The 14,806-nt window shown below is 36.8% G+C and overlaps 1 protein-coding gene across 6 annotated transcripts in view; it reads right to left on the bottom strand.

Moving 5' to 3' along the window:
* Positions 1–675: 675 nt before the first annotated feature.
* The window catches only part of BBS9 (Bardet-Biedl syndrome 9), a 323,390-nt gene continuing 309,259 nt past the window's right edge, over positions 676–14,806 (bottom strand). For all 6 annotated transcript variants that reach the window (XM_074841233.1, XM_074841242.1, XM_074841223.1 and 3 more), the window contains one exon: positions 676–4,410. In XM_074841233.1, coding sequence (XP_074697334.1) covers positions 4,370–4,410 — 41 coding nt within the window. In that variant the 3' untranslated portion in view covers positions 676–4,369. The remainder of the gene's footprint in view (positions 4,411–14,806) is intronic.

Below are 14,806 nucleotides of genomic sequence, written 5' to 3'. Positions count from 1 at the left end.
CATCCCATGATTAACCAAAAATACCTGCTATACATTTAAGGCTAACAAAAGGGCTAGGTGTCTCTGCTGTGATCTGCTGGTCTCCCGGATAAAGCATATTTCCCCAAATGAGCAGCTTCTATACAGCAAACAGCTAGCTATCTTGCAAAGAGGACAGAAATCATCATTCCTGATACTACTGACCATTGTAAGAATTTACAAGACAGAAGATGGACAAGTAGAGAGACGTTTCAGACTTTAAACCAAGCAATGTTTTTCAGTCTTTATATAAATATCAAACTTGTGTTGAACTTGGTCCACTGGAATATCAGAATAAGTTCTCATAGAAACAATGCATTCAAAACCACTTTTGGGTCACTTTTGCTAATTACAAGCCCAGCCCTATAGACACCAGTGCCTCTGCCTCCCACTTGCTTCAACAGGACCTGAGGGCATTCTGTCCCCTCAAGAGGATCAAGACTCAATGAACCAAAGGAAAGCTATGCCAACTTTACCTTTGAGCTGCAAAGGAACTAAGTCATCTGCAAACAGCATATGAAGATACCACATAAATACTGGAGGAACCTTATGCTACAAGGGAGCAAATGAACAAAACAGCATGATGAGAAGGGGTGACAACAAACAAGGCTATGGGAAACTCAAGGTTAATTTCAAATAAAGAAGAGATACAGAAGCTTGGTTTCAGGAATACATCATATATTTTACAGCACCTTTGCATCAGGTTTTTTAATAGATTACTTATAAACAGGATATTCTGATAAGAAGGAAGGATACTTATTCAATATGATGCATAGCCTGTAATTTTTTTATGCTAGAAGGACTTCACATAGAAATACAATCTCTGCTCAGCAAATTTCAGTTTATGGCAGTAAATTACTCTTTATAATCAATACAAGAATATTGAAACTTATCTCTAATGTTCACTGTACAGTAAATGCTGAAGAAGAGAAAAAGACAAGACATTATAAAGCAAAACCCAGCCCCTTAAAAGTAATGTTGTTTTTCTGTGTCATAGTTTAACAATAGTTGGACAGAAGAATCAATCTGGGGCTGGAAACCACAGCCCTAGTTTGAACTCAGCATTATGTTCAAAGCCCAAAAGATCAGCAGAGCCCAGACCTCCAGATTTTGGTCATCAGACTAGTAATTGTTTTAATCTGTTTTTCTAAATTGCAACAGCACAAAACCAAAACGAAACAAAAGCCCTTGGATAATAACATTTAGAAAATAAACTCTACCAAGAAGATAAACTCCAGAGGTTTTTACGTGTTTAACAACAACAACAAAAAAAGGTATGTATTTTACGTTAAGACTTATTTTAGAAAATGCATTTCAAAGTGCTACAGCACAAATATAATAAAGTTGTCATGACTCACAGTATGATTTTCAAAATGTCACAAAATTCCTTTTAGATATATATGTATACAAAATTAATTTCAATAAAATGATCATTTAAAGTTCATTTTTATCTGTGAGCCACCTAAACATATAAAATTCTCTTTGAATAGCTAAATGTGCACACAGGCTGCATATTTAAGCTGACCAGAGCAGCTGACCAGGCATTACTCTAAAATCCTGTTCAGAATAGTCTGATTGGCCAGTAATGTCTGTCTTGGCCTCAGAAACATCACTGATGAGAACCAAACATTTGGTCCCCCTGAACTATCAATGTTTCCTTACATTTTTTAGTTGGCCAACTCTCTAACTTCAAAACTTCCTGTAATTGGCCCAATTTTTTTTCCAGCCAAAAAGAACTTTCTTAAAAATTCAAACTACATTTGAGAACTGCTAAGAATTACTTTACAATATTTCCTCTTAGCCTGCTGCTTAAATTACTACATTTCAATTACTTCCTTCCTCTGAATTAGATGGAGTATTTGGCATTGCGGGAAACTAATTTTTACTCAATGCCACTTTTAAATCCTGATGATACTATCAAATACTGCAATTTAGTGCAATATACAAAGAGGTCATACATTACTACTACAGACAGTTCTACCTTTTCCTTTCCCCCTCTTTATTACCAGTATGTTTTCCCCTTTCTGTAAAACTATTCTCATGAGACCTCATTTTACAAAGCATGGAGCAGAAAAGGCAAATAAGAGTGTTTCTGAGTCTCACATCTTAAAATGACAGAAAATAACTTAAATAAGAGAGGATGATATAATTGACCTGAGTGCCTACTTGTTGTTTTCCCTAAACTCCCTGTGAAGCCAGGCAGCTCAGCACTGGGATCACATTCAATAATGGTAATTATGACAGAGTAATATATTTCACAGAACTCTCATAGTAGTGTGCTTTCCAGCTATATTATACGCCTATAGCTTAGGATTCTTTGGTCCAGGATTCTACACCATTATGGTCCGGGCTTTCAGTAGTAACTGTGGTTGATTTTTCTAGATTACCTATAGCCACTGACAAGAGGATAAAAGAAGATTTGAGATCTATAGTTAAAGTTTAAGCCTAATAGCTACAGTAATTGATTAGTTCTTCATGGATTTTCTTTGGTCATTGAGGTGTGTAGAGAGACTACAGGAGATTATTTTATTGTGTAATTTTGCAGCGCAGCAGGGTACATTGACAATGGGTTGGATACCACCCTCCTGACAGAAAACCACGGGGGAGGGATCAGAGTGAAGACAACTCAGCCAACAGAATCACTCCATAACAAGCAGGGGGTAGGATTTTTCCTTCCTGGGAAAGAAGCAAGATTTCTGGCCCCACAACTTGTAGATATCTGAGGTCTCCTGGGGGACAGAGTCATTTTTATTGGGAGTTGCTGCCCACTTCAGTCCTAGAGGTATCAGAAGCCTTACCCAGATCCCTGGCCACTTAGCTCTATTTAATCATTAAGATGTTGAAAAAGGCTCCATGAAACATGGTTATATCATGTTTACTGAGCCGGAGTAGGACCAGAGGGTTAAGCAGCAGATGCACAAGTACTGCAAAGCTGGTTTTGTTTTGGGCATGGATACAAAGAGGTTGAAAGTAGATATGGAGATGATGAAGATTGATGGCTTAAAACATCCTGAAAAATTTTGTCTCCTTTTTATCTACAGATCAAGCTAGCACAGACCACAGCAACTGTTACAACCTCTACAGAAACAGCACAAAAATGAGTTGGAGGGATCTCTTCTACAGCTAGAATGGGACTTGGTGAACACCTGTTGAGGAAACCAACAGGAGCGTGAGATGCAGAGATTACTCATGCAATTGCATCCACCAGAAACTAAGATGAGACTAGCAGTGCTTTTTGTATCTGCCATCCAAAAGGCTCCAACTTGTATTTTGGTATAAACCAGCCAGAGCCAGGAGAGGCGTTGTTCAAATGCCTGTTTTCACCCTTGACCCAGGTCTCAGTTTTCAGTTCCAAGTATCTTTTATTGATCTCTCAACTCACTCTCAGGAATCCAGACATGAGGCTGATGCTTCCAAACCTAGGCCAAGGTCCTCTCAAAGGTCATCTCAGTTGTTGGATGTTGCATTTCAGGGACCTTGCATGGACCTGACTTTCAGAAGGAGAATACTCAACACTTTCTAAAAACTCAATCCTCTGGCTGAGCACTTTCTAAAAACTCAACCCAATTAGATTAATAAAAATTAAGGCACTCAAAAATTACTAGTTACTTTTGAAAATCTTACCCATAACTAGAACAGACTGATTGACAGGAAAACCAGAAATCACAGGTAATCACAAAAAGATCCATGTGTTGCTATATTCAAGGTACTTACAGTGTAAACTTTATTCACATTCATAGTGACATAGTTAATGGCAAAAGGGTTTGCCCTTTATGTCCAGTAACCATATTTTACTCTATATCTCTAGAGAGCAGGAGTCTGTATAAGCAACATGAGAGAGAAAAAAAAGTTGATGGATTACCAGTTTTTCTTTTGGTGATGAATTCAGCTGTCTGGAATCGTGAATGTTAGTATAGGAGGAAACAAGATAGTTATCTTTTGTCAAAACTGTGATATAACAAATGTTAGAATAATCTCAAAGGGAGGTACAGTTCAGAATATCTTTAAAAAAACCCCCATAAAACATATCCTGAAACAAAGGTTGCTTTTAACTATGTGTAAACAGTCTTTGATCAATCAACTGAATCCTTAGAAAGGGCTGATACATCGCAAAACATAACACAACACCCCTACCACATTTGGGTGCTTAAACTTTGCTCACAGAAAAGATGCTAGTAGTTGGCAGGGAGACCCTACCAAAATGATTAGAATGGAACTCTTTTGTATAAATTAACACAGTCCTCTGCTTCTGGAAGCTGCAATCAGTACAGAGTAAAATGGATTGGTACTGCTGCATTATAAATGCATTTGACATCAGATAGAAATTCCTCCTGAGGGTTGTCTTCAGATTTCACGGCTTTTCTGCTTCCTCTGCTGCATCCTCAGACAAACCTATAAAGCAGAAAGGAGATGCTTAAAAATTCAGTGTGCTTGGCAACGACATGCACTATATTGTTGATTGCATCAGCTTGTAAAAGCCTTGGGTATACCTGGAGGAAACAATTTATTACATGCAAAACAGCATAAAAATGCATAACTTGCATATTCAAGTACTTGCAAGTTTAGAAAATATAAAAAATTAAGGCAATAAGGGAAATTTCACATCAGCTTTTTTATGCATGTGATGGATGATACAGTCTAAGTTATAAAATCATGGACTATTTTTACATCAGAAAAAAAATGACAGAGAACAACTGGGCATATAATCTGACACACAGTTACTCCAATCTACTTGCATTTTGCCTGCCCCTTTTTCTAGGTAGAACTGGCAACACAAATTGCAAAACAATAGAAAATTAGGCTCCATAAATTCATTAACAATGATTATTTTATTTTTTTTTAATACAAGGCTACCACTTTGGGTAAGGGGAAAATAGCAAAACCTCTGTATTGAAGATAACTTCTGCCTTAAACCAAGACTATGAGTTTCCTATTTTCAAATATCAGTTCAAGAGATGAATCCATCTTGGATCAGATATTAATCTTTGCAATAATTAACCTGACAGAATTGGAAAAGTGGGTAGAAACTCATGAAAACTTGCTTGGAATATCTAGCGAGAAAAAGAACAGCTGATAATCACACAAATTGGTATATGCACATGCTTGCACGACTGTAATTTAATGTGATTATTTAACACAGCAGTTTCTTACATGTCCACTATTAGTTTAGGTTGAAAATGATTTAACTCAAATCCTTTTCTAATGAATGTAAAGCAATCCAAAACAAATTGGCACCATCTCCAAATGCCATACAAACAATAATAAAAGCAACACACAGATTTAATGGGTTGTGGGTTTTGTTGGGTTTTTTTCCCCCTCTTACAAACCATCTCTGAAGAAGGCTGAAGTCCCCCCATGCCCAGTGAAATGAAATGATCCAGAAGGTCAGCAGAATAAAATTTGAGCATCCACGTCTTCTAAACCCAAGCCACCAGTTGTCTGTAAGCCCAACTGCCTTCACAATCATGTTCCCACAGAATTAGCACCAACAATCTACATCATTTTAAAAGAATATGTTTTCATTTAGATCTGTGCAATTCCATGTAAGCAAAATCATCTAGACTTCTTTTTCAGTTTTTATTTTACACTATTGATGCTTTTTGGTGCTTGGGGATTTCAGTATTTACAGTGGTTTTCATGGTTGATGGTACCAAACTAAACAAATTTTATCTCAAGCCTTGAGACTGAAGGAAAGCATCAGCGAAGCTAACAGAGCAGATCAAGGATAAAATTGCCAAGATACAAGAGACTAAAGCAGTAAAACTTCAGCAACAGCTGGAAGCCCAAGGCCCCTAAGGGGATAAGAAGTTCCCCTTACTGAAGCTTCTACTTTTTTTTTTTTTAAAAGGACAATTAAAAATACCATGTTAAGAGCTGGCTTGAGTTTACAAAGGTCAGCCCTCCAATGGTAGTTCTTTTGTTCAAAACTCTTATCACACAGCACATGCTGGGATGCCAAAGGGACCAGCAGCAGGTCCCATCTTGTTTCATTAATGATCTAGGGGGAGGAGGTAGGTAGCACGATAATGAAATATGCGGATTATAAGAAACCAAGATGAGCTACAAATGCTGGAGAGGAGAAAGAAATATTGCTCTAGACTAAGAGATTAACAAGGCTGAGAGAAGATAAAAGGAGATACCACTTGAAATACATCATGGAAATAATAATCTTAAACACAGATACTTGCTGAGGAAAGCCCTGCAGAAGTAGCACAGTGGAAAAAGCTGTTAAAGACACGCATTTGCAGTGAAATGCCCCAGGTAGCTCAATGCAGTTTAGAAGCCACTGCAGAGCTCACAGTTAATACTGTTCTTGAGTACATAGCTTCATTGAGATCACATCTGGAGCTGTTTACAGCTCTGTATTACATAGAAAGATACTGGAGAATATCTTACTTTCACACCATATCAAGGAAAAGAGCTTGCAAGAATTATGAAACTGGTTTCTGCAAATTCTTATAAAAGCTGGACTCGCACATAGTTCGGATGAGAAACAGCAAAAAGGTGGTATGATTATGGTCAGCTCTTTGTACCTGAAGAAAATAGCTGCAGATTTATGAGACCAAGAGGCACTTACTACATTAGCATAGCCCGCTACATTGCACACCTAAGGCATGTGACACTGACACTGCACAGCTTCATTTGAGGACTCGCTAGAGGACTTCTAAGAAGCATAACAGCACAGAAATGAAGGAAGGGAGGTTTACAAAAATAATGGGGGGAAAAAAATCTTCATGAAAAGGCTTTAATATCCCCATGCATCTCTTCCTTTATTAGGCAGAAAACATAACATGTTAAAAATTAAAATGTAATTATAAAATAACACCAAAAAAAATTATTTGAGCCATAAAATAGTGCCCAAGATACTGCTTTCAAAACCTGTTATTCCATGACACTGACTTCTTACAAATAACCCTTGTGTCTTATTTCTACAAATCACCATGCCAAAATGGGCAATATGAATGGTTACTTTCAAGCTCGTGAAACACAGTAGATCCACTAAACATAATGCATTAGCTGTAATTATGGGCTGGCAGAACTGAAGTAATATAGCAGGATTTACCTCAGTTTCACACAACTTTGCCCAACAGCTCTATACATGGCTATAGGGAACCTGGAATACTTCTGCATGGATCAAAGAACTACCACATGAGTAAACTGTGGGAGAGGTGAGCTGACAGGTGAGGTACAGACTGCAACTGTTTTTATTGTGTAACTCCAAAATGGGAGGCAGTACATAAACATGGCTTGCAATAATCAGCCTTCCCACCTCTACCCTGTATTTTTTCAACATGCAATATTTATTAGTTGTCTAGGAGAACAACATAAATTTCATATTGATCTAACTGGCACATGCTATATCATAGTAGGGGAGATGACTAACATCAGAGAGGTTTATCATCAGTATATTCTGACAAGCTTGGGCACATCCTAAGAAATACAGGGTGTAAAATTAAAAAGTCTATAGATTAAGGCTCCTTTATCTCAATTCATCAGGACAAAAAGCTTCCTTTCATCTTCATATTCCTCATTATGAAGTTCTCAATGTTTCATTTTATAGATCATCCAAAAATCCTATCAGAATAATACTGGTCTGAGCACACACTTGGACAAATGTATATTAAAAGATTTATATCTCTATTTAACAACACAGTTAAGAACTGGGAAGCTGCCTTTGGAAATAATCATGGTAAATTTTAACTCCCCTCCAGCAGGCAACCCCACGAGTTTTTGGAGGTAAGTTTTCAAAACAGAGTTAAATACATGATTAAATTAATATCCTGATTAGTAACATGAAATTGTGTATATCTGAGGTCAAAACCAGATTCGGTCACTTAAATCCCTCGAATTGTATTGTTCATTTGTCAGAGCACATTAGCACCCTCATGAACATAGCTTCTATAAACAAAGACACAGAATACCTCAGTTGTATTAATTTGCCTCTTGAAAAACATGACTTAATGCATACATATATCTAGTCACAGAAAGTTCATTTGTAGATCAAAATGTATTTTTGAGTCTTGAAAACTGAAAGTTCAAAGAAAAGCAGTTACAGTGACAGAAGCACCAAAGACAGCTAAAAAAACCCAACTTTCCTGGAATTATTATTCATGCAGCTAGAGAAAAAAAAAATAAAGGCAGGGATGATATTTGAGCATGGTGGCAGAAGGGAGGAGAAAGGATCATTTTCTGTAGTCATAAATTGTTCATACTGAGCATCATGGTGTAACATTTTAAGATGTTCAGGTTAAACAATTAGGCAATGGAAGAAACTACCCAGGGAGGTGGCCGAGTCAAGGTTTGCAAAGACAGGGTAGATGGAATCCTAGTGGGGATTAGTGAAGAGGAAGATACACAGGCTTTGAACTGGATGACCTAAAGGATCTTCTCCAATCCTATCATTTATGCTGCTATGATTCATCCTAAGGAGAACATTTTGGACTCTTATGAATTACTGGCTGAGTTTCCTGGATACTATTGTACATTAGTCTACTCTGAAGCATGCATAAAACTAAGTCAAAGTTGGCTTTGAAGTGTTTGATCTACAGTATTCGACACTTCCCAGTCTCTTTTTCATACAGTGACTCAGAGAAAGGGCTGTTATAACAAGACAACAACAGTTATTTTGAGTTCAGATTAAGTTAGAGAAGGGAGGCACCGCTTTCTTCAGCTATGCCCACCTAAAAGAGGAAAAAACCACCCCATCTCATGGCCTGATGGTTAATATTGCTATTTCTAGACCTGACATAAAACAGCCTTAGAACAAACTACAACTTTAAAATAACTGGTTTTCATAAAATTTTGGATCCAAAACTAAATGTTCCAAATGACCAAAGTTAAAAATTCTTTTTGCTTTTTTGTTAACAACAAAAGATGACACATTTTTCCTAGCACCTCCAAGTCACATTTCTGAAAATCATGATAAGATTTAAGAACTCCATGTATTCATTGCTAATAATTTTCGTTATCATTATAAACTGCTTGAGAAAATATATAGAGCTTCCTTTTTCTTAGCATATAATCTTTATTCCATGGACACAATCCAAATGGTTTTTCAGAAAGTTTAAGGAAGTAACAATATCTTTCTTATCCCAAGCAAACTGACACAGTTTAACTTGGAGTGCGAAAAGGATTAGTGTAAAATCATCGATTCTAATGTGGTGCAGAAGATTGATCATCATGACGGACAAACTACAAACTTCCCTACACTGATTTAACTGGAAAAACTGGACTTGATCAGCATTCTATATCACTTTTTCGGGAATAATAAACTGAGAGTGAGCCTTACCATTGCCTCCCAAGTCACCAGTGAGTCACTGATGACTGCATACATAATTTTAAAATGATCAGAGTTTTGTATCTGAAAGGGGAATGATGGCAGCTGAATGAGTGGGAAGCATGGACTGACTCATTTATTAAAGCATTGTGTAAATCAAATAAATTTGCTTTTCATTTAGGAAGTAGTGTAACTGATAGCAAGGACTTAATTCAGTGAACTTTTCTTTGTCCTAAGGGACCATATACATCACAGGATGGATAATGTGAAACAACAGTTTCCATCACTCACTCTTAAATATACCGCCTACTAACTGCAACTAACATGACAAGTCCAACCTATATGAAGCTATCAATAGTTGAATTTCTAAACTGCCACAAAATAGCAGGGGTAGAAGGGGGAGGTCTTACCTTGGGGATAGCAGGTTTCCCACAAAACTTAAAAAACCTTGCTAAAAATCTTCCTTTTGTCATTCTGACTTAATAGGGACATGTAATAGCAGTGTAACACAACGGAGATAACAAGGAGATAACAACGACAAATGTAAAATTTACCAAGTGTCCACATTTTTTTTTTAATTACCTTTTAAATACCTTACAAGTTCTTGTACGTTCATGCCCCTAAGCAGTAGCCCTCAATGGAGACTCTGCAGACATGGGCTTGTGGCAATTCAGGCCAACTGTGAAAAGGGACATGTTAGGAAAAATTACAATGTCCCTTCCAAGGCAATTTTTTTGTTTTGGTTCTCTGTTTTCCAAAGCACAGCAAGTAAATATTCCTATCATTTAATTTTATCCTGACAGTTAATAACTTATGCTGGGCTTGTTTTCTATAATACTGTTGTCTTCAACCTTCATTACATTATATGCTGTGCACACACACAAGTACCCATATGCATCCTAGTGCAGAATTTTCTGTTGAGAACCCCAACACCTAAAAAGTATTAGAGCTGCCACCAATAGGTCCAAGGAATGAACAAGTACATTGAATTACTGCCGGTCTGTTTTGGGTAAGGGAAGGAGTTGTGCACCAGTTCACAGTTCCTGGGATTATCAAGTACTCGAGCTGTAAATGGTAGAGTTCAGAGTCCTACATTTATAATGTTGCAAAGTTTCTATGCTTTCTTTAGGTCTGTCTTCTGCTTTGCATTTGGAAAATGCCTAAGACATGTAAAATGTTTCTAATATAAAGTTACCAAATTTGAACATCAGGAAAAACATCCAGTGACATGACCAAAAATTCCCAAGGCACACAGCTGCTTCTTCTAATGACCCTGGTCACACACACACACACACAGACACACGTATATATACACACACATGCCCCCATACACACTGCTGGAATAAACATGTTCTGTAAGAAACAAGGAGCTGCCAAAGCACCAAATCTAGCTTACATTTATAGATATCAAGGAGAGAAAAACAAAAGGAATGGGATGCTGGTTAGTTTGAAGCAATGTAGAGCTCTGTAAGCAGCACTCTAATAACAGTATCCTAAGCTCCATTCAGCAACCAAAAGAAAAAAAATCCAAAGATTATTACAGAGCAAATTGAATATGCTTGCAGGAAGTCAAACTGCTTAAAAAGCAGTTACCTATGTGAAATGAAGTAATTGATCATTACTGTGGAAGTTTAATTTCAATGAAGCCAAAATTTTGGATGAAAAATGCCTATTTTCTGCAGATACCTACCTATCAAATCCTGGACATTTTTCTAGGAAAGCTTACAACTTTTTGAGAAATGGTTGTTTTCATTTAGAGATGATCACGAGAAGTCAAGAATGACATATTTCAGCTGGAACAGGTATTTCTTGCCAGGAAGTAAATCCCTAAAAATGAGTTTGTTTTTCAGTGGCCAAACCTCCCTTCTTTCTAATTAGCTATCAGCCTTTGTTAGGGCAGTAAATTAATTTAGTAGCTTCTAAAGCAAATACGCACAATAGAAATCTAAAATTTACTAATTATGGCCACACATATGTCAATGTTTCCATTTATTCTTCGTCATGCTTATATCTTCCCATTCAGTGCAGCCCAAAACCCTATTAAGCTTTTCAGAAATGTTGGCTCTTTAATAATTTGCTGTCAGAAAAAAAAATATACTTGGACCATGTACACTGAGATTAGACAGATTATAACATATTAAAAACAGGGTCTTTTTTGCCCAGATGTAACTCCGCTTTTTCCTGGGGAGAAGTAATGCCATAGTAATCAGTTTTTTGCCTGCTTGATTCGTTGTGCTGTTTTGTTGACTTCCCAGACAGACAGACCAGCCAGCTGACTATTAACAAATCCTTTATCTTCCCAGACAAGCGATCACCATGACAGATAGGCAAAACTCCAGGGGTAGGTTAGCTTTAGGGCAAGATTTTCCACCATTTTCATATGAATGGCAGCGAATCCTACTCCTGGAGACAGCCACCCAGTGTCTGCCTGCAGGAAGATCTAAGATCCTTCACGGATAGGAGATATATATTACAGTCAATTTCTACTCCTATAGGTTGGCTGCAGCTCATAATTGACATCTGAAGACCTACAACCTCCCTGTTAGTATAACTTCAAACATTCCGCATCTACCTATGTAACTTTAGCTAATATTGAACAAACTTTTCAGCTGATTTTCCTTACAAAATTGCAAATGCAGGTCAAACAAACCATTGGTCAAATTTCTGCAGAATATGTCAGATCAATTTGGCCAAAAAAGTAAATTTTATATTTTCAAAATATTTTGAATTTTCATTTCATGCTGAAGTATTGCAAGTAAACTTCCTTGAATATAACATGTTGGGTTTTTTTTTTAAAAAAAGTAAGTCAGCAGATACAAAGTCTAAGTGAAATAATTTATTTGAGAAGAAAATGAGAAACCTGAATCAATCATTGGAAGTTGCCCCAAAATAACAAATTTTTTTGCTTCAAGTCAGAAACTTAAAAATCCCCAGTTATTCACAGAGCTCTACTCTTGCTAGTGTATACCTGTACCTTAAGTCAAAATAATGCAGTTATCCTTTTAATATGCATGATATAATTGTCAGAAAGAAGCTTTCAACAAATTTAGTTACAATATGTACATGTAAAGTATACGCAGCTTTATCCAACACCAGCTTCAGTAAAACATAGAATAAAAAGTATATTAGGTTTTTAGGGGGGAAAAAACACCTTTCTATCAATAGTGAATCTGATATAGACTTGCATTTAGGGCCTGTGCTGCTGTTCTTGTGCAAGTTTAACTTGTACAGCCACAAAAAAACTTAGTACCTTCTTACCTAAACATCAGTTTCTCCAGTAGACATTTCCAACATTTTCTTTATAGCCTATGGTACACATAAGCCCATGGCTTCTCAGTAGCAGAAAGATACAACAAAATAGAAGAAATTCCAAAAGGAACACCATAAATAATTGTGTGATTTTTTGGAAAACAGAAAAGAGGAGAGGGAGAGAAATCAAATAGCTAAAGGCAAAGCAACATTAGGGATTGTTTAGTGCAATGAAGAGATATAAAAGAGGATCAAGAAGATGAAGTCAAGGAAAGGAATATTCAAGGTTGCTTTAATGCCATGGGAATGCCATTAATTCCCAAGGCAAGTGGTGGCAGCCACATGGCTTATGACATTTCCCAATTAGTAGTACAATGAAGACAACAATCTGGTGGTGTCAAGGAGATGGTCAATCTGATATAACAAGAGTTTTCCATTTCTAACTCCTATTATCATACAACAGATCTGAGGTGCTACAAATTCCTAAGTGTTTTGTAATATTCACAGAAACATCAGCTTTTGCTTACCATCAAGTATTCAGCAACTGAATACTCTTCAGTATGTTGCTCCTTTTAACAGTGGAACATTACAGTGCAAATGATAAAATCATATTCAAGATTTCCATGGATTCTTCTGGAAATAACATACAGCAGGATTTTACCATTTGATGTCATTTTTCCTTTGGAGTCTTGTGGGAAAAAGACATTGGTAGAGAGGCAGGTTTGAGGAAAAATGTGTTTAAAAAAAAACCAAAGGAAAAATAATACTTTTGTGTAATACTTTCCAATCTTGAATTTCACACATTCCTTTTAAGCTACAGTATATGAGAAAAATGCTTTAAGTGTTTTTTTCCAAATGCAATCTTTTGATAAGTCTCAGCATTGGCTTAAAAGCACCAGAACAAAATTAAAAGAGCCTGTATTAAAGTAACAGATGAAATTTCTTCTAAATGGACACTTAACTTCTTTCTCTTGCTCACCAAAAATCTGTATCTGCTTTTTTTTTGTTGGGTTTTTTTTGGATGCCCCATCCCCCCCTGATAAAATCTTATCTTTGCAAATGCAAAGGATGATTTCTGGGAGGTAGACGGGTAATGTAATAGCAGTTAGTATTTTTTCTCTGATACGTATTCTAAACTGTCTTAATATGTCACTATAACAAAGACCTGTAATGCAACAATTCTCCTTATTTCCACTGGTATCAGTCCTGTCTCATACAGTTGGAAGTAGAGTTACCCCTGCTACACCCCTGGATATTTCCAGGCATATCTTGGCCATAGTATCTATAATGGCAATATCAGTACTCAGTAAGAAAAATTGTAAAGCTACTCAGATTTGATGATCCAATTAAGGATTCCTTAAGGCCCAAATCTGTGCATTTCTGAATGATGACTAGAAATTTCTCAGCCTTCCAACCTCACACCAAAATCAGCAGAACCAGGAGGAGGGCAACACTTTACAGGACTGAGCCTTTTAGCACCTCCATAAAGAGCAGTAGAAGCCAACGTACCTGCATCTAAAGCTTGGAATGATGAAAGTAACAGCTTTAAATGTATTACAGGTATTCTCATGGGCTCAGGAAGCAATAAAAACTAAGTATGGTCAGACTGCAGGAGAGCAATATAGCTTTCATAATTTTCTGCTGTGACTTTAGGGAAAACATGTTCAACTTTTATAGACAGCCAGTTCAGTATCACAAATTTTCAGGAAACGTCATTGCTATGGGATTTCCACAACAAATGCACGTTATGTTGAAATTACTGTTTTCTGCAAGGACAGTGCTCAAAATAAATTCTCATCATGTAAATGGGTTGGTTTAATTACAGTGCACACAACTAACAGTCCTAGGTCACAGGCTTCTCATTGAACTGGACACTAACCATGCTAGGAAGAGCAATGATTTCATTCTGGTAGTTATGTAATGGTATGATTATTTCCTCATTGACTAATAAGGTAAGTGCCTGAACAAAGCTAAGAAACACAAACATGCTAAAGCAGAAAAAAAACCCCACAAAAGGTCTAATAAGGTAATTTCCAGAAAATACACACTGAAATACAGCAAGGAGGAGATTTTTTGGTTTAAACCCGGCTGGCTGCCAAACACCATGCAGCTGCTTGCTCACCCTCCCCCACCCCAGGGGAAGGGGGGAAAGAGTTGGAGGGGTAAGGAGACTCATTGGTTGAGATAAAAACAATTTAATAATTGAAACAAAATTAAATTAAAATAATTATAATAATATTAGAAAATACAAATGAGTAATGC

This window comes from Strix aluco, chromosome 1, assembly GCF_031877795.1.
Source record: "Strix aluco isolate bStrAlu1 chromosome 1, bStrAlu1.hap1, whole genome shotgun sequence".
NCBI lineage: Eukaryota > Metazoa > Chordata > Aves > Strigiformes > Strigidae > Strix > Strix aluco.
This window is presented reverse-complemented; position numbering and strand designations above follow the sequence as displayed.